The sequence below is a fragment of the Penaeus chinensis genome, chromosome 26 (assembly GCF_019202785.1).
Source record: "Penaeus chinensis breed Huanghai No. 1 chromosome 26, ASM1920278v2, whole genome shotgun sequence".
Classification (NCBI taxonomy): domain Eukaryota; kingdom Metazoa; phylum Arthropoda; class Malacostraca; order Decapoda; family Penaeidae; genus Penaeus; species Penaeus chinensis.
Genome location: NC_061844.1, coordinates 5,696,683 through 5,717,058, shown reverse-complemented (window position 1 = coordinate 5,717,058; position 20,376 = coordinate 5,696,683). Strand labels below are relative to the sequence as shown.

The window sequence follows — 20,376 nt, the reverse complement described above, 5'->3', positions numbered from 1 at the left end:
AATTTTCAAGAACTCAGGATTTATTTAGTCATTGAATATTTCAGATACATTTACGGTTGACCAAGCTGTGAATGCTTTGGGGTTTGGCAAATTTCAGGTAAGGCCTTTCATTAATATAGCAACTGATTATAATAAAGAAAAAAAGTTACAAGACATGAATAATAAAGAAGTTAACTTTGATATTGTCCTCATTAATTGTTAGTTTCTTGATTATATTTTTCTTCTTCTTTTAATATATTTTATATTTATATAATTATTTATTTGCTCCTCAGGTTAAGCTCTCTCTGATCACTGGACTGTGCTGGATGGCAGACTCGATGGAAATGATGATTCTCGCCATCCTCAGCCCAGCCCTTCACTGCGACTGGCATCTCTCGGAGTGGAAGCAGGCATTCTTAACTACCTCAGTTTTTATTGGTTAGTTAGTGTTTACACCTTTTTGTTTATGCTCCTTTTTTTCTTTCTTTCTATCTTTTCTATTTTTCTTTTTTTTCTCTTTTTCTTTCTTTCTTTTTTCAATGGTACTCGTGTTATTTGATGGATGTGTATAAGGGTAGCAAGGCCTTTGAAATATACTTTAATATCCTCTCCTTGTGTTTTCAGTTTCTACTAAGTGGAAGATTATATACAGGTATTAAAGTTTAATTCACATCAACTCTTTTCACTCATGTATCTGATTCTCGATGCTTTGTCCCAAAGGAATGATGATCAGCTCAGCCTTCTGGGGTAATCTCTCGGACAAATATGGCAGAAAGCGATCCCTAAGACTAGCAGCCGTCATGCTTGCTTACTGGGGCTTGCTCTCTGCCTTCGCCCCAACGTACAACTGGATCGTGCTTCTCAGAGGCCTCGTTGGCTTTGCAATTGGTTGTATTCCACAGTCGTAAGTATTGGAGTGTGTGGTCGTTCATATAATAGATACTATATTATTTTTTTGTTTGTTGTGTGCTTATGAATTGCTTTTTACTGTCTCAGTCGGTTTGGTAAAATTGTGTGAGCCCTGACCTAATGAATATTCATTATATGGACATGCAAATTCACAGAAATAAATATACTTATCCATCAGTCTAGTCATACATATCTACCAGATAGATAGCTTTGTAAATATATAATCTGTTACATGGATATACAGATATGCATTTATTTCTATATATATGCATGTCCATACATACGAATAATAATTTGGTCGGGCCTCGCACAGCTGTAAGAAACAACCTGGCCTGTTTGTCTGTCTTTGGGACTTTTACATGTTCCTGTTTTTGATGTGATATTTACTTGTAGGTGTAGTTTTATTGTTGTATGGTCTTAAGTAAAATGCATGATGCAGGTTTTAATTATGTGTTGTTGCAGTGTTACCTTGTATGCAGAATTCTTGCCTGCTCACCAGCGTGGAAAGTGTGTCGTGTTGCTTGATGTGAGTTTTTGCTTTTGTTTGATGTTCACACAATAGATTTATTTTTTGGTTAAAAAAGAAGGGTATATGCTTAAAAGAAAAAGAAAACAACACACACACACGTACGTACGTACATATATAAGTGTAAAAAGAATGACAAGCATTTTTGCATAAATTCTTGAGCTTTGAAATCTCTCTTAACTGATGCAAAAATATTATATTCAGATTTATATTTTAGTAAAGTGTATGGTATTGTGATAAATTTCATTTAAAACATTTTACTGTATCCTTATTTTCATGAAATCAGTCTTTCGTACACAGTTTTTCATCCTATTACATATTTATAAATCCATTTGGTATTCCATCTGTCCTCAAATACAGAATAGTAGCCTCATTTGTATAATTTCTTTTTGGTTTACAGTGTTTCTGGGCAGTTGGTGCATGTGCCGAAGTCATACTTGCTCTATGGGTGATGCCGACCATGGGGTGGACAGGACTTCTAGCACTCTCCACCATCCCCCTGATTCTGTTTGCTCTTGTCTCACACGTGAGTATAAATCAGGGACTGGATTTTTATTTCCCTTTCCTTTCCTTTTTTTTTTTTTTTCTTTCTTTCTTTCTTTCTTTCTTTCTTTCTTTCTTTCTCTTTCTTTTTTCTTTCTTTCTTTCTTTCTTTTTTCTTTTTTCTTTCTTTCTTTCTTTCTTTCTTTACTTTCTTTACTTTCTTTACTTCTCTCATCCATTCTTTATTTCCTTCACAGAGGATGAATAAATGTAATTATTCAAATGCAGATTATAAGATGAAGATAAATCATAAACTGTGAAATATCTGGCTATATTTCACAGTCTTGTAAAAGTCTAGGGACTTATTTGTAAGAAGTCGTATCCTCTCTCTCTATATATATATATGTATGTGTGTGTGTGTGTGTGTGTGTTTTTGTACATATAGTTTGTTTTTATTTTAAAGTGGCTCCCAGAAAGTGCCAGATATGATGCAGCATCTGGAGAATCTGAGAAAGCTCTGGCCACCCTGCAGAAAATTGCAGATGAAAATGGTATTGTAATCCCATCCATTGAATTTTAGTATTGAGTAAAACAACACTTGGCATGATATATACTCTGGTATAGATATATAAAATATGAAAAATAGGGAAAAGCATTATTAACTTTAGAAAAGGTTAATGTTATGGAAACTGGCAACTCAAATGATATGAAATGCAAATATCAAAGGGATCATCAAATACTCTGCATGTTTCAGGAAAACCCATGTTGCTTGGTCGGCTGATTGTTGATGACGTTGCACAGGTTAACCGTGGTCGACTAATGGATCTGCTGGTGCCTGATCTCAAGTGGACGACACTCCTTTTGTGGTTCATTTGGTCAGTTTTATTGTCATTTGACAGCTTTAGAGGCAAGATTGAATTATTGACGCAGCGTATAGCCTTTTTCTTCATTTCTTTTCTTTTTTTATTTATCATTCTTTCTAATGTTGATAGATGATAGGATAGCAAATACTGAAATCAGTATCATGAATAGAGGACAAATAAGCAGTAGCTAGTTGTAGGATGAATTTTGTTCAGCTGTATGAAATTGGCATGGAACTGGGGATATCTGTACATATGCCACATAGTTTGTTTTATCAGAAATAATAGTTGTTGCATTTTTTAATTTAGTATTTGAAATGAAGAATAACTCCAAGATTTATAAAATTTGTACTACTTTTCCCATTACAAACCATAGTGCATCAGTACAGTTTTTCATTCTATTTCCCTTTTTTTTTTGTTAGTTCTGCTGTATGTGGATGGTATTATCACAGAAACCTTTCCATTTACAGGTCTTCCTGTGCATTCTGTTACTATGGCGTGGTACTCATGACCACAGAGCTCTTTGAGGCAAAAGGCAATTTGTGTTCAATATCAGGCACAGAAGGCATATACACATGCTCTGCAGACTGCCGTCCCCTGAGCTCAGAAGACTACCTAGATTTACTTTGGACAACCCTTGCAGAATTCCCAGGTAATATCTTGGTAGGCTTAGTATAGAAATTACTTGAATTAATATTGCTGTTTTTTGTGTGTGTATGTGTGTACACATGCATTATAGTTTACTATTAGATGGTATAATAGCTTCTTTCTTCCAGGAATATTTTTCACAATCCTTGTAATTGAGAAGCTCGGAAGGAAGAAGACGATGGCACTGGAGTTCATCATTTTTGTGGTGTCCATCATCTTTCTTTTCATTTGCACTTCCAAGTAAGGTTCATGAATAAGTAAAAAAATTATGCTACAATTGCAAAATAAAAAAAGATAACTGTTAAAAGTGGATCATGGAATTATATGCTAAATATGTTGCATATAAACCATTTTTAAAAATTTTATATGTGAAAATTTTCTTCCAGTCGTACATGGCTCACTTTCATCCTGTTTGTGGCTCGTGGAATTATCTCAGGAGTGTTTCAGGCTGCATATGTCTACACACCTGAGGTTAGTTCCTTTATATGGTTATTTATTACATTTAAGGAAAAATTTATGGAAAGCAGTAATCTTTACCTAATCTTTTTTGTTTTGTATTTTTCTCTTTGTGATGTTTTATACCAGTGGTCCTTATTTATTTATCTGTATCTGCTTTGACCAATTTGTCAGAAAGTACAATTTAAACTATGCATCAGTGTCTGTGCATGTTAACATGTAGTCCATTAAAGCTTTCACTTAAGTTAAAATTAGCTTAAAATGTTATAGTTTTCATTGAATTTCAGATTAGCTTAAAAAGAGTCCATTGTGACCAGCACAGAGGTGTCAAAGAATAGCTTAAGAAGCTTATGTCACATGAATGAGTATTTTCCCTGATTACAGGTATATCCAACATCACTGCGAGCTGTGGGTGTGGGGACATGTTCTGGTATGGCCCGCTTTGGTGCTATGTTAACTCCGATTGTTGCTCAAGTCATGACACGAACCTCTGTCCACTTGGCCACTGCAACATATGGCATTGTGGCCATATTAGCTATAGCTGCTGCCTTGATGTTGCCCATTGAAACGAGAGGCAGAGCAATGTCGTAAACCAAGAACCTGAAATGTCTTGTAGGAACCACAACCAGTACTTGGCAGAAATCTGCTGACTACACTAAAATGCATTTATTTTAGTTTGATTTTTATAATTTTATCTTGGACATTATTTTTTATTCTTGCAATAATTATACATTTAACTTTTTTTTTTTTTATTATTATTCTAAGGTACAAGGGACCAAAATTTAACTGGAGTACTCTTGAAAACAAATGGGGTTTTCAAAATTGTATTTTCTCTAATATTTTCTATATTTGTATGGAAATATTTCATACATGTGGCACTTCTTGTTTTCAACATTTTTTTTTTCTTTTTTTTTTAATACTATTTTATCTATATCTGTTTATATGAGAATTTAGAATTGATATCCACCATAAATGTATACTCACATACTTAAACATATACTGATTAAGCTTCTTTCAAATACTCAAGAAGCCACATTCTATTTTATGTTGAAAAAATAGAATAACTTAGTAAGGTCAGACATGGTTATATACCACCTAGGCTTCATAATTGCCAGAGATTGTATGTAAATAACTTGTAGTATGTTGCCTTTCTCTGACCAGAATTCCCTGTACCATGTCTCTCCCCCCCCCCCCCCCATTCACTCTTTAGGGGATTGGTCCTTGAATTTGTGTGAAAGCATGTTATAGAACAGGATGCAGCCTTTCAAGAAGTGTATACTTAAACCAAAGTTATTCCTTTTTATCGGCAGTATATTTACACACTTTAGAATTACAGTGAGCATAGCGAACATGGTATTTGTGTATAATTTTACAAATATTTCAGTATGAATATGAATTTTATCTGCATGCAGATTATGAATTAAAAAGGTCTCAGCATTACTGAGATTGAAATTTTATCAGAGAATTTTATGTTTTTCACACTGTTGGATATTTTTTATTTCAGAACTTTGTTATACATTCCCTGTGGATGGTTGTTACATTCCTGGATTGTGTATCTTTTTATCTGTTGAATATATAATATTTATTTAAATACCTTGTTTAAATTACCATATATGAGGACAATTTATAATGAAATGCAGGATTGAAATCTTGAATTTGCAATCAAAACCTTTTCTCTTACTGATCCTGCAGTTTTGTATAATTTTGAAAGAGTCATGTCGGCAGCATGAAACTTTTCAGGTTTCGTAATTCTTGATCAGCTAGAATCGATATCGTCTTACATTTTAAATTTCCTCAGCTATTTCATTAACCTGTGCTATCAACATTACAAAACACTCTCCTAATCCACAATTTTTTATGAAAATCTCTTATTAAAATGTGTTTTGTGTTGTACATACACTTTTCCTGCCTATACACTAGTCCACAAATGGAAGAACCTTTTCAAACTACAATCCTGTTTATATCACTAATCTGAGAGATTGTTACCAGATACACAAACTTGTACAATTATATATGGCCTAAAAAGAAGCCTATGGATGGCATATTTAGGTATATCAACAACCCATGAAATAAGTCCTTTTTTTTTTTTTTTTTTTTCTTTAGTTTAGGGGTTTTCACTTATTTGTCATCCGCCTGAAAAAGGGAAAAAAAATGCATGTTCCTTTAACTGCTCTGATACAAAGGGGGGAAAGGTATGCTACTTTTTAAGTCTTGTCCACAAGAGATGCAGTGTCTGCATAGGCAAAATAAAACCAAAATACAATCCAAAGCAGGCGAGGTGAGAGATGTTACTACTAAGAGGAGAAATCACGGGCAGACCATGAAAAAGGCTGTACTGAATGTTGAGGTAATATACCCAGATTCAAATCCTGACCTAGTCTGCCTGTGGAGGCAAAAAAGTGTACCCTCTAGTGGACACACAAAGTGCCCAGGATTCACTGCTAGACCTGGTAATGTTATCCGAGCTGCTTCTGTGGTTTTCCTTATGTCATCAGCACTCATGCCTGCCACTGTGATCTGGTAATAGTTTTACCTATACAAGCGCTGCCCATCATGTGGATGTGCCCTTATTTGGTGCTAAGCTGACACCTCATTAAAAAAAGTTTTACCCCAATGCCACTGGGGACAGCATGTACATACATGCAATGCCCACTGTTAGTTTAGATAATTGTCTTTACACACAAATGGTTCGTCACCAAGGAGTCAGTTACTAGTACTACCTATCTCACCTGTTTACCCTTTTCCTTGATTTCCATAAATATTCTCTTATTTTATATTGCTATTAGTAATGTTAATAACATTATAGTCATAATAATGTCTGTAATAATAACACCATCGATATTGATGGCATAAAGAAAGGAAAAGTGGTCAGGTGAGGTTTATAATTGACTCCTTGGTGGCTAAGCACATTTGGAGCCATCCATGTGTGGAGACATTGCATTAAACAAAACTACAGTGAACATTACATTTTCCTGGCAGCAATGGGTTAAACTTGAAAGATTTACTTGTTATCCTCTATCAGACATCCATGGACAATTGGCGAATAAATACAGGATTGTTATGTAATAATATATGAAAACTAATTAGCTGGTATAAAATATATATAATAGAAAAAAGTCATATGAAGATATAATGAAAAATTATAGCTTTTACTCAATTTATTTTCTGTTAGTGTTTTCAAATAAAAAATTCTTTTACTGTCCCCATCAGATCTATAAACAGATTGGTGAAAAATAAAGCAACCTAAAGTTGTGCCCATACATAATTTTGTAGAAACTTTTCAACATTATTCATTATAAAACAATAATTATAATTTTATATGTATGTATAAATTGTATTCATAAATATGCTTTTTAACACAAAAAGGTCATTTTGAGAACTAGTAAACAATAACGGAAAAACAAAGAAACATTAGAAATGCTCTTCATATACACCTATATTTCTCCTATACATAAAATTGTAATTTGACTAGATTTTCAACTCTTTGACCCAAATCCAATTCAATGGAATGTGTGAAGCTCTAAGTCGATACCCTATGCAATCATCAAGCACTTTTCTCATGTAAAATAACTTTCCAAGTCCTCAAAACATTATGCAGTTACACAAGACTTCCATCTATAATCTACCCATCTAACCTCACAGCAAAAAATATATCTCCACTTTAAAGAATGATATAAAGTTTAACAAGACACTTTTTTTGTTAATTTATGCAGGTTATATAATATATGTCAAATCAACAAAGATACAGGCTGATGTAATAAGAATGATTAAATACTGACACTCAAATCATCTTTGTAAAATAAAATCAAAATTTCCCTTTCACCTGTAAAACCATTATAATCTCCTTTTAAAAAATGCTCTGAACACAACTTAGTATTCTATTTGAAGTTTTGCAAAAAATGGTAATATTAAGCTGGTCATTTACAGATTAAAATAAAAGAGACTAAAACTGTGTATACTGTATCCATATATGCACTATTTTGATACATCAAAAATATAAATGTGTCCTACATAAATACAGAAGCTACATAAAAATCCGGCTTTTGTCTAAATTGTAAATAAATGCAAAAATTAATTTCTCTCTTGAAGAAGAAAATAAAAAATATCACTGTTATACCATACTCAGACGTGCTTTTTCAGCTGAGGAAGTCATTAATTTCAGAGGAACTTAGTTGCTTCACTCCCGGTGTTGCAGGTTTTGAGAATGCCATGGGATTCATGGGCTGCATGGGTGACATCATGGAACCAAAGGAATTCCTAGTGTTTGCATTCATGACTGCCATCTGGTTCATGCTCACTGGTTTCTGCTGCGATGGCAACAGGTTATCAAATGCCGATATGTTTGGTTTTTGCATCGGTGTATTTTGAGCTGGTACCTGACTAGGCCAGGAATTCATTCCACCCATGGGCTGGAACATGTTACCTAGTTGTCCCCATAGAAGTCATGCTTGAAGTCATGTTTGAACCAACTGAGTTCATGAGGGTACCATTGCCTGTCATGCCGCTGAATGCTGATGAAGTGTTGTTCATGTTATTCATCATTCCCATGGGTGCAGTCGTTCCCATCATCCCTTGGTGTCCATTTACTGATGCCGGGACTGCAGGTTGGTTGCTCATCATGTTCAAATTGGAATTCAACAGGGATGAAGTGAGGTCGTGGTTATGTTGTACTGGCTTTGTCAGGGAAGAGGGCGGATTCTGTGACTGTGGACTAGTGATGGGTTTGTTGACAGCAGTAGCAGGGGGTGGAGGGGAAGGTAATAAGGGGGGCTGCTTGCTCAAGGTGTTCTGTAACCCCTGTTCTTTAACCATCCTGTTTAGTGAAAAAGAATTCCTCAGTTAGGCTTGTGATAACAAGACAGGTGATCAATATAGCACACGTTATACTGCAATTACTTTAAAATCTACACAGTAATAAAAATAAATCAACAGTAGGAGGTAAACCTGCTCTCTCCATATCAAATAATTTTCTTATGGATAAGAATAAAAATAAAGTTATATAAAATCAAAACATACTCAATACTTATGGAACTTAAATTAGTAAAATTAGAGAGAGAATGCTCACTTCTGCTTTTCCTCCAGAGAAAGAGAAAGATTTGAGGGCTTGGAAGTCGATGCTGACACTGGGTTGGGCACTGGGTTGGGCACTGGGTTGGGCACTGGGGTAGGCGTCTGGGGTTTATGATTGGCTGTTCCTCCACCTGTGAACTGGTTCAGCCCAAGGCCAGCAAACATGTCGCAACTTGCATCAACAGCGGATACCGGTGCATTATCGTTTCCATTTATTTTTGTTGGCATTGCCATCTGCAGTGCTCTGGAAATGGACCAAAATTATAAACATAAATTTCAATGTTGACCAAAATTTTGGTTAAAGCATATGCAAGATAAATTAATTTCCATGTGTGAATGCATATCAAACAGTGAAGGCGATATTCACTCTCATACGGACTTACTTTTGCTCATCCTTTATGGAGTTTAGCTGCTCTAATTTAGTTCTGTGTTCAGACTCCACTCTTTCCGTCATGTCCTGAAAAAAAAAGTTTGAAAATATTTCAAACATTTCAGATGAATTGATATTACCTAACAAAAAAATCTAACATTTGAAAATAATTAAATAAACAAAGTAATAAATTAAAAGGAAATCTGCACCTCCTACTTTTCACTCACCTTAATGAGGACCATGATCGCAGAATGTTGGGTTGGAGTGAGCGAGTTCTCAATGCTTAAGGGGAAAAGGAAAGGCAGGACTTTGGTTGCAAGGATTTCCTTGGATATGCCGAGCTTCTTGTGGTTTAGGGCTACTTTGAAAATTCCTGCAAGAAAAGTAAGATATTATTCATCCATTAGATCTAAGCGACATGAGTTTCATGTTATGGTAAAACTTGAGAGCTAGGTGCTGGGAATATACCACCATGAAAAAGCCAGGGTATTCATGTTCGCATCATGAACACACAAAGGTTCTTGCATGATTTCCACTGGTAAATGAGGGTGGAATTTACCAAATGTGAGCCATGGCTCCAGGGAAGATACTATTTCCATGCTCAGCTTCTTATTTCTGCCGAGTGGCACAGAGTGTATCACACAAAAATGAATGAGACACACACACACACAAAAATGTAAATAACACTATATTACTAATTACTAATGCTCATGGACAGAGTTGTAGACTACCATAAGAGGAAATATGGAGTCTGATTAAAGAAAACAGTCTCTTACCATCTTGATACAGAATAACAAATGACAAATATAGACCTTGGCAAATGGCAAAAAGCACTTGTGCAGAAAAAGAAATAACAACATTGCAAAGAGGAAGGAATCTTGACACCACACAGGATAGTATATGTGGGCCAGGTCTACAAGTCACATGTCTAGGAGAGTCAGCACTCTGTAAAAATACTACCCTGAATAAGAAAAAGAGGTAGTAAGGGGAATAAAAAAAATAATAATAATAATAATAATAATAGTAAAAAAAACATTATCTAATGATAATGTCACCTAATGTCACAAAGGAATCAGTTACCACCTGACCTCACCTTTCTACCCCTATTCCTTGAATTCTCAGTGATTTTTTTTCAAATGCTTTTATCAACATGATTATTACTGTCACAGACACAGTTATTAACCCTTTTTTCAAATCAAGAAACAGGTTAGACACGAAATCTAAAAACTTCACGAGTAACTGTGTGTAAGAAAAAAGTAATAAACTTAACTCACAGTGGGCATGGCATGTAAAAATGGCATCCCCATGAAAGTTAACAACTCACCCACAATGGCCATAACCACTGGTGCTTCTCTTGATGGTATTTGCTCCAAGAATGGGAAGATATCATCCATGACCAACCATCTGTCGAGGTGCTCCAGGATCTTGCCCACACATACAAGGCAGTTTACACGAACCTGAAAGACAGAATGAAGTAGACTTCAAAGTTGTTGTTTTTTTTAATGTAAGACACCTAAACGTCCCTAGAAACTCATGAACTGGTGCTTAGTTATTTCTATATGTTTCTGCATTGCAACTTCATATATTTCCAATCAACTGAGTGATGGGAATATTTATGAATATTTTTAGTACTTTTTTTCATCACTTAGATACTGAGTTTTTATTTCAATGCATTAACTATATGTGTGAAATGAATCAATACATTCCTGAGAAAATAACAAGAAAATTCTTATATTTACTATAGAACACAGAGAATGCATGTACTTTTCACATATTCGACAGAATTTCTTCTTCTATTCCATATACTCAGGTCACCTCTATTTTCACCAATAAAGTTCTTTTATCTTCTTGAATTATTAAAGAATGGTGTGAACATTTCAGAAGCTGCTTAACCCAATGGCGACGGGTCACGCCTATAGGCGTCATAACAATACGCCCGAAATGTGGCGTGCGACTGTCCGCCGCGGTGGCGCGCCAAAGCGCCCCAAGGCAATGATTCGGCTTGATGTACCAAATTCACGTGCTCAAAGTCGGCGTGTTGCTGCGGTTTGCCAGAGCGTAGTTTTTTTTTATTTTCTATACCCGTCGCCAATGGGTTAATCAGGCCTTGGGTAGAGCATATATATTAGCAAGAGAAATCTAATACCATCATCTAAGGGTTAAAACATACCGACAGATAGCCTGTTCCGAGACAAAGCTTCTTAATTCTGGGCAGGAGAGCATTCTTCATGGCATGGTTTTCCACCAGATGGGCACAAGTAGGAATAACACTCAAGCACAGTTCCTGAATCTGTTGAGTATCACACTCCAGAGCACGGTACAGGAGCGGCAGGGCGTCACTCCTAACATCCTCTGCAGGAGTTTTTCCCAGAAGCAGTTCCATCTTTTGCATTAGTTGTAACATGACCTAAAAATTGGAATGGAGGGGAAGGGATGTAAAAGCATATAATATTTCCATAAATACTCTCATATCAAAACACAACCTTTCATTAACATTTAGTAGACTGGAGTTAACTTGATACATACTATCTCTTAATCAGTCATCAAACACACATTATGTACAAAATATGCAGTCATACCAGAGTACACTAGTAAAAAAAACAAATCTTAAACCAAAGTTGCAGTACCTGGACAGGCTCTGTGAGCTTCATTATGGGCTTTAAATGTGGCAAAATGTGTTCCACAAACTCCTCTTTTGTGGCTCGTTCAGCAACCAACAGGATAACAGGAAGTACAAATGGTACCATGGTTGAATTGATACATTCCTTCACCAAACTTGGTACAATTCTGGAAGAGAGAGAAAATGCTATAGAATTCTTAAATGGCATAATATTTAAAAAAAAAAAAAAAAAAACTTAAAATCTTGGATAATAAAACAAGTTACTGTAAACTAACTCACATCTATTAAAATGAAGCCTAGAATCATTACTCTATGATACCAAATACCAAACTAGATAAGAGTAAACTTTCCTTAAAAATATAGCAAACAAGGAAATAAATAAACATATGAATAATTAAACAAATACTAAAATCAAAAGTCAAAATACAACCACACAAAGTCTGACAAATCCTTTCTCACCTTAGCACACACACTCTGTGGGGCAGCTGGTGTATGATTTGTGGTAAACTCTTGTAAAATTGTGACTTCTGCATGTTATCCCACTGAAACATCTGATCCAGGTAACTCAGCGTCTTCACACCAACATCATCAAAGTATGGCACCTGCAAGTTTTGTTAGTCTATTACTGTCACTTTTAGTGTATTAGATTGGTGGGGGAAAATCATCATATAAATCCAGCCTGTTGCAAAATAATCATAGCACTCCTCACTGCCTCTAACTAACAAACAAATCCACACACATGCTGGACCTGGAAACTAATTAGTTTTAGACTACAACTTTGGTTCTTTAAACAGGGAAGATGATCTCAACACAGATCTGAAAGTGTGTATCGTTGAAATTCATGGAAATACAATAACATGAAACAGTACCAAATGCTTTGATACTTCTTATTAATAATACACTTGTTACAACTATTTGTACATTCGATAAAGGTATACATTGATAAAAATAAAGGAGATAAACCTATAGGAGTATGGATTCAGGAGATGAGCCAACCTTTGATAATTGCAATGCATCTGGTCGAAGCTGTGGGGTAGCATGGAGTAAGAGGCGCACTTGGTCTCTTATGCCATCTGGTACTGACTGTAGCTTTAGGCTGTTTGGATTTTTATACTGTGGGAGAAAAAGTTAGAACTGAAAGTAAGTACTTGTTATTTTATCTTCTGCATTTATTCCTGTGAAGCAAATAAAAAGTAAAGACAATTTCAACAGAAGTTACTGGGTGTCCTCACACACCCAAATGAAATCAGCTTCCCAAACCAAAACAAAAACATAGGACTCACTTCACAACAGTTCCTCTTGAAGGTGCTGAAGTCCTGGTTGTTGTGGAAAATTGGACGACCTTCATTGAACAGAGCATAGGTTAAGACACCAAGGGGAAAGAGGTCAGCAGCCGTGTCTAGGGTGTGTGTGAGGGCATACTCAGGGGCCAGATAGTCCAGGTGGGGTTGGCAGTTGGGGTGCCGCCGCGAGTCGTACTCCTCGAAGGGCCAGAAGGGCTGAGAGGAAAAAAGAATCAACCAAGATGAGATGATGGAAATAATCAGAGATGAAATGGCGGAAAGAAGCTGAATTTCGATAATGGTAATTGACTGTGATAAGAATAATGTGAGATATGATGAGAATAAACTGAGATTAGATGATGGGACTCAATGTGAGATGAGATTATTAACCTAACAATAATGGTTCCAGAAACCTCTGGGTGTCACTTATTCCGGTGACTTCAGGTAACCGCCTCGCCTTTTGGCCTGAGAGTCTGCTATGTATAGTGGAACTTAGGTGTCATGACTTGCTTCAGCAAGTCATGACACCTAAGGCTGTAACCGTCATGAAAAGTTGTTTTTTCATGACAGCTATAGGCGTGCCCGGCTGTAAGAGGTTAACAATCAATGGAGAGGAGATATGATAGGAATCAAAAGGGAATGAGATAATGGGAAATAATCAGAAATGAGTTGTGTATTACTATGGTTGACATCTCCCAAGAAATAAAAGTTGACTTATCGCGTATATCTATATATTACAAAATATTTATTTCAAAACTAAGTGATAACCAAAAAAGAGGAGGAAAAGAAAAATATTTCAAGAAAAAGAAGGCAGTAGTAAAAGAGAGAGGAATTAAAGGTATTCAAAAGTTTAATATACATCACACAAAAAAGTATAGAACATATACATACAGGCTGGTCTGCAGTAGCCTGATTAGCCACACAGAAGTCAAATCCGAAGAGCTTCCAAGCACCTTGATGGTTCAACACAATGTTTTCAGGGCAGATGTTACGATGGACAGTTTTGACTGAATTGTGAAGAAATGCCAGACCTTCACTGACCTATTGGGACATATAAACATTATTAGCTGTAGCATAACTTAAATACACCAATAAATAAAGACACACCTCTAATGTGAAGCATTCAACACAATCTAGACTCCCTTTCAAATGGTAACACCAAAATGGTAACTCTTTTCACAATAAGTCAAAATTTGTACTTATAGATTTTCAATACTAAACTAAGTCCTTCAAAAATATCAATGGGTTCTCCAACTGATTACCAATAGTTTTAATAAAGACTGACCTTCAAAAATAACTGACAGATCTCACATAAATATCACTGGGATTTCCAACTGTTTATCAAAACTTTTAGTAAAGAAATACAGATATTGGCAGAATATATCAAATTAATACAACACTGATATTCATACCTGCATAAGACCATATTTAATTTCAACATCATACAGCTTGTAATCCTTGAATACAGGTGGTGTGGGAACAGGCATATTCTCAGTCTGACCAAGGACATTGGCCAGCGATGCAAACACAGGCTCTGTGGCAAAAGCTAAGGTTTCTCTTGATTCTTCAAGAGGATGCTGGACTGTCAAGACCTAGAAATTAAAGTTGCATTATACAATAAGATGGTTTTAATAAATGAAGAACATAGCTCTCTTCAATTTCTCTCACTATAATTATTTGTCCAGTTAGCAACTGTTCTTAGATGCTGAGAATAATAGAACTAGCTTTTCATAAAAGAGACAAATCTTGTCTTCTATAAAACTCCTAAAACACATCAATATCCTCATTTCCTTGCTGGATAAAGCCATTATCTCAGGAGAAACTCATTAACCATACCTGGGGATGTCTCAGCCTCGTTAACTGAGAGACGCCTTTTCTCAGCTTATCCAGCATGGCCTCCCTCTCCTGCTTATCCCACTTGTCCAACTGACGCTTCTCAAACAGAAATATGGCAGCATCTTGCTTTGTGGACTTCTTGTAACCCTTGTATATCTTCCAAACCAAGCCTGGAATGATATACGGTGCATATAGGTGTGTCTTTTACAAATCATATACAAAAATGAGTCTTCTAAGACATTTAGTTCCATTATTGCTATGATGTGTAGATGTAAACTACCAAGAAATTTAATAATTCATATCTCCAAAGAAACAATTCTAAATCTTTTGTTGATATCATCCACGAAAGATCACAAATCCTAGAAGATAGTCATACTGCCAATATTGTCATCATAAAAATTAACAAGTAAATAAATAAAATAAAATTAACAAGTACATAAATAAAATAAAATTAACAAGTACATAAATAAAATAAAATCAACAAGTACATAAATAAAATAAAATTAACAAGTACATAAATAAAACAAAATAAACAGTAACAATCTTTAAAAATAATAATGATAATAATAATAATAATAATAATAATAATAATAATAATAATAATAATAATAATAATGATACTAACCAGGTCCAGCAGAGGCAATGTGCTGAGTGGCTTCAAATTCTCTCGTCACAGGGTTTCCAGGCAGGTAATTGGACACCTGTGAAGCAATCTGTACAGCATTTGAAACTGCACTGTTGGCCGCACTGCTGACTGTAGAGCGGAGCTTGTTCAGCATGGACTCCATCCTGAAAATTTGTTACTGTCAGCCGATGCAATATAAAATCAAGATACTTTCATAACAAGAAACAACATATCTATTTCTGTGATTTCACAAAATACTTGAGATACTCATTACCAAAAAAAAATATAACTGAAATTAACATGGCTAGACATAACAGATCCATAACCAAAAGTAGAATTTATTAAGAAAAAAAAAATAAAAAATACAGTGAAAGACAAAAAAACAAAAAACTTATTACAAATACCAATATTCAACACTGAGCAGACAAAACAGCAGGACAGTAATTAAAGCAAGACTAACAAATGGACACAAAAAATGAGACAAAAGTAGAGGAGAGAAAGTGCCAAAAGGGAAAGCCAACATGAAAAACTCTTTCAACTGAAACACAGGAAAAGAGAAGCTTGAGTAACATTAGATAAATATATAAAACAAGAAAATACAACACAGGCCAGAACAAAAATCTAACTATGAAGAAACCTTAAAAAAACAACTGAAGATTATCCAAAAATATTGTCATTAGCTTTGCCATATACAAATATTAATAAATCAAAAAGCAGTACGAGGCAACGCAATACAAAAAGAAAGTTTTCTAAGTTCCATGACGATGACAATGCGAATGGCAACTATAATCACAATCAATATTTGTCTTGATTTAAAACAATAGTATTTTCTTTACCTAAAACCTGAAGGCCTTTCCATAGCTTGAATAACTTCCATCAGTTCTACTTTTAGCAAACATCTGCAGCCTACTGAATGCCATTCATATTACATAATTCCAAGTATCACTATGACTTATCCAGAAAATGATGGAGGAAAAAATGGTAAATCAATGAAATCAAACAAATAAATAAATGTGCATCTTAGGTTGTGGCCCTAACAAATCCAGAATGTGCATCTTTCTCTGTCTAAATGTCACGCATGCCAGTATATGTGCAGGTCAATTGCCATTATTCTAATAGAAATGACCCTGCTGGGCATATGTGCAGTATTGATGAGCAGGCAGCACACAAAACCTTTATAGTTTGATGTGTACATGTGCATATTGAAACACATGAAGGAATTAATTACTCTTTTGTTCAATAGAGTTGATGTACCATGTCCACACATCTATAAAATAGATTACTTTATCTAGTTATTTGTAATTCAAACATGCTGTTTTGGACATGCTGCATTTAACCTAAAGTACCAATTTATCGCTTATTTGTAGCTTGCGAAACATTGTATGGTATTCTCAATTTTTTATTCTGTTTATTTCAATGCTATGACTCTGAAGTCTTTTATTCTCAAATACTTCAGATTTTTTCAACAGCAAGTCATGGAGCAAAACCTCACTCAGTCCCTTCGGAAACTGTCTGTCTTCAACATACTCCAGTGGGGCCACATATAAGAGACAGACCTGCTGATTGCATATGTCAGATTTGGTGAGTCCCTAGCCTTACTCCTTTCAAGTGTGAAATGCAACTTAACAGGTGTGCTTTGTTTACACAAAAACACATCTCTTTTAGTACATTCATGAATTCTTTAACCCCACTAGAAGTACAGTACTTTGACAGACAAAGAGCACTGATCAGCTTGCACCTCACTTTTCTTTTTTTTATCTTCTTTTAATATGTAATTTACTTCTGTGCCCCTACAAAATCCCAAACATACTTTCTCTTTTCATTCTACGAGATTGGAGATATCCAAACCCACCAAACATGAGCTTTTGCAGTATGAGAACACTGCTGAGAAAATACTGAAAAGAACAAAGAAGCACACAAACAGATGGAACAGAATCTATCACTCTAATTTTGCGAGAACCTTTGTATGTACACTGATCTAGTATATGGTATAATAGGGGAAACTAGAAAGTAACAGAAAAAAAAAAACCACAGACCACACTAAAATCCACCTGCCAGGACAGGAGAACTAAATGCTACTAGGATAGCTGATCAACTTTTAGCATAGTTACCCAGTTTTTTCCATAATTAATTCCTCCTCCAAAATTCACCGTCTTGTAGCTGATTTGGAGGAAGTGGATGGCAACAAAACTGACAATCCATTTTTGCACAGACCTAAGCTACAAGCCTTGCTGCTTTCCCATTATTGATGAGTACACTTAATAATGTATTTACTTTCCTGGAGTTTACCTTTCTCTTTGCATTATGTCTTAAGTAGCATTACAGACTTTAATGTTCATTAAATCACTTTGTCAAGGGTATATTATTCTATACGATAAACAAAATTTTGTATAAACAATTCATGTGTCACCTTGTTTAATTACCGTAGCCTCAAGCAAAATGTCAACAATCTATAATATAAGTTACATACAAGAGGAAAGAAAAGAAAAGAAAATCACTTTTTCTATGAATTACCCTTGATAGCCTTAATACCATACAAAACAAAATCTCTTGTATAAAACCCAAAGCATCCATAGATATTAACAAGGTTTGTGTCTTACTGCATTGACAAAATATACCAGAATGATTAGCCAAACCAACAATGTCTAATGCTATCCATTTACACCGATAAATACTGATATGCAAGAACTGTAAAACCTGTAGCAACAATACCAGGTCTCTATATCTTTCAACAAAGACAATTATCTGATCAAAAATCCACCGAATTAATTAACGTTTTTTTTATCGTAAAATCACCTCCACCTGAGCAAAACACACATTTCCCCAAAAGAGCCCACGAGAAACACAAGGCAACATTTTCCCATTTACAAAGCACTCTTACACATTTTTTCATTATGTTCATATTTTCATTTTATTACAGGCTTTATTTTCAAAATGTTGTACTTACACTTTCCGGTCCATTTTGCTTTCCCTGTGACATGTATGAGGTTGACACTAGTAATTGTAGCGCAAGGGTGGTGTTCACTGCCTTTGCTCTGACTGTGGTTGTAAAGTGTTAGTAGGAGGCTGCAGGGATGTTAGAACAGACATACAATAAAGGAAAATCATAAAGGAAAAGCAACAAACACAAGGTCTTAACTCTGTCATTCACAAGGTTAAACTAAAGGTTAATCTTTCTTATTTTTTCTATTCTCGGTTCTGTTTTCGGAGAATGTGAATCTTCTAGATTTTTTCTTTTAGTTTTCATGTGAGAGTTCTCATTCAATGAGATTACAAACCTATATATTTTGTTGATCACTTATTGAAATGTTCTAAGCTTTTCTAATTGCATTCTCTATCAAATCCATGGTTTATTTGGAAATGACTTGGAAATGACATATAGATTTCTGGATGAAAACTATATGTATCTGAAAGCACTCATCATGTTTTGAATGAATCTAGCACTCATTTCCTTCACAATGGAAGGACAGCTACAATATTAAGTAAAACTTTCAGTAACTTAGTTACTACAAAGCACATAGCAAATAGGGGGCTCCACCTCCTACCCCCACCTGGTCTGCAAAATGTTTGTATGTTCTGACAGTAAATATCTGGATCTTGTACTGATAATTCCTTACGTTAACGAATAAATTGTCAATAAGTCATCAGAATCCGCCGCTCTTTTTTTTATACTGCCATGATATTTTGCATATCAAAGGCGAGACAGCACCTTATACACAACTTTGCCATGATGGAACTTAATTGAATTTCAACTTGGGCCCAGCTTCTATTGTCATGTGATTGTCTATTACAAGTCTTATTGGATCTAACAGACTGGGCACCAGTATCTATTGTCATGTCATGGCCAAGTACAATTCCCATTGGCTCATTTGATTTTCCTCACTTACATCATCTGCTACAGTTTCATCCAACTGTTTAGTCACTTCCTCGTTTACGTCTCATTTTCTCTCTCTGATGGAAGAGTACATATCACGGAGCGCCTGGAAATGTTGAGCTTTTCGTCCTCTCTACTACCCTCATTGTTAGTTTGCAAAGGAAATGCTATAGAAGAAAAGTGTCTTAAAAAGTTACGTTCTATCTGATGGCAAGGTCAGATTCTTACTTTTTGTGTTAAGCATCATTTCCAACAATAAATATTCACTTTCTTGTATTCCTATTTATGATCAAAACCTATTTATATATTTCTTGGACACAGATACTCAAATACATATGACCCAAGTAAACGATATCACAATTAATGACCAAGATACTGTTAACCTTGAAAATGAATATAATTCAAGGTCTCACATATAATTCACGATGTTAACATTTCGAAAACAATTTCCAATAGATACGTGGCAGGAAGAGGCCCCGTGCATTCCTTAGTGATTTCAACCAAAACCTTGAATGAGTCATAGATAAATGACAAAACAGAAATCTGTCACGCCCCATAAACGTCTCATTGGCATCAAAACACCTGTCAATCACCCACGGATCTCACTTTCTCAAACGAAATTTCTCGCTATTTCCTGCAAGATCAGTCCCTAAGGACCCTAAAAAGTGGATTTACCGTCGCCTACGAAGCGAAAAGGGGCCTAAAAAAACGTAAACTTCAAGATGATGTCACCTGTTGGAGGAGTCGATGTTTACGTCCCGACCAGCTGATCGTCGCACACCTGGCGGCGGAATCGGAAACTAATTCTGGCCGCGTTCGGTTCGAGCTCCGAAGGCT

The 20,376-nt window shown here is 35.4% G+C and overlaps 2 protein-coding genes across 5 annotated transcripts in view; one reads left to right on the top strand and one right to left on the bottom strand.

Moving 5' to 3' along the window:
- Positions 1–5,452, top strand: part of LOC125038835 (synaptic vesicle 2-related protein-like) — a 7,401-nt gene extending 1,949 nt beyond the window's left edge. The window contains exons 3-13 of the mRNA XM_047632434.1: positions 45–97; positions 273–417; positions 700–883; positions 1,351–1,414; positions 1,815–1,940; positions 2,361–2,448; positions 2,652–2,772; positions 3,228–3,409; positions 3,534–3,645; positions 3,792–3,876; positions 4,246–5,452. Coding sequence (XP_047488390.1) covers positions 45–97; positions 273–417; positions 700–883; positions 1,351–1,414; positions 1,815–1,940; positions 2,361–2,448; positions 2,652–2,772; positions 3,228–3,409; positions 3,534–3,645; positions 3,792–3,876; positions 4,246–4,452 — 1,367 coding nt within the window. The 3' untranslated portion in view covers positions 4,453–5,452. The remainder of the gene's footprint in view (positions 1–44; positions 98–272; positions 418–699; positions 884–1,350; positions 1,415–1,814; positions 1,941–2,360; positions 2,449–2,651; positions 2,773–3,227; positions 3,410–3,533; positions 3,646–3,791; positions 3,877–4,245) is intronic.
- Positions 5,453–7,006: 1,554 nt separating this feature from the next.
- LOC125038833 (SCY1-like protein 2) lies at positions 7,007–20,352 on the bottom strand. 4 transcript variants are annotated; one of them, XM_047632430.1, is made up of 16 exons: positions 20,272–20,331; positions 18,613–18,704; positions 15,666–15,829; positions 15,041–15,210; positions 14,617–14,796; positions 14,096–14,245; positions 13,205–13,420; positions 12,918–13,034; positions 12,381–12,523; positions 11,929–12,088; positions 11,472–11,708; positions 10,626–10,758; positions 9,529–9,674; positions 9,315–9,388; positions 8,927–9,175; positions 7,007–8,674 (listed from the first exon to the last, which is right to left on the bottom strand). In XM_047632430.1, exons 2-16 carry the CDS (start codon positions 18,624–18,626, stop codon positions 8,281–8,283), a joined length of 2,547 nt encoding a protein of 848 aa, XP_047488386.1. In that variant the 5' UTR covers positions 18,627–18,704; positions 20,272–20,331; the 3' UTR covers positions 7,007–8,280. The 4 variants fall into 4 exon arrangements, with proteins under 4 accessions (XP_047488386.1, XP_047488388.1, XP_047488387.1 ...); XM_047632432.1 differs by lacking the exon at positions 18,613–18,704 and having other exon boundaries at positions 20,272–20,352; XM_047632431.1 differs by lacking the exon at positions 20,272–20,331 and having other exon boundaries at positions 18,613–18,731.
- Between the last annotated feature and the right edge of the window lie 24 nt (positions 20,353–20,376).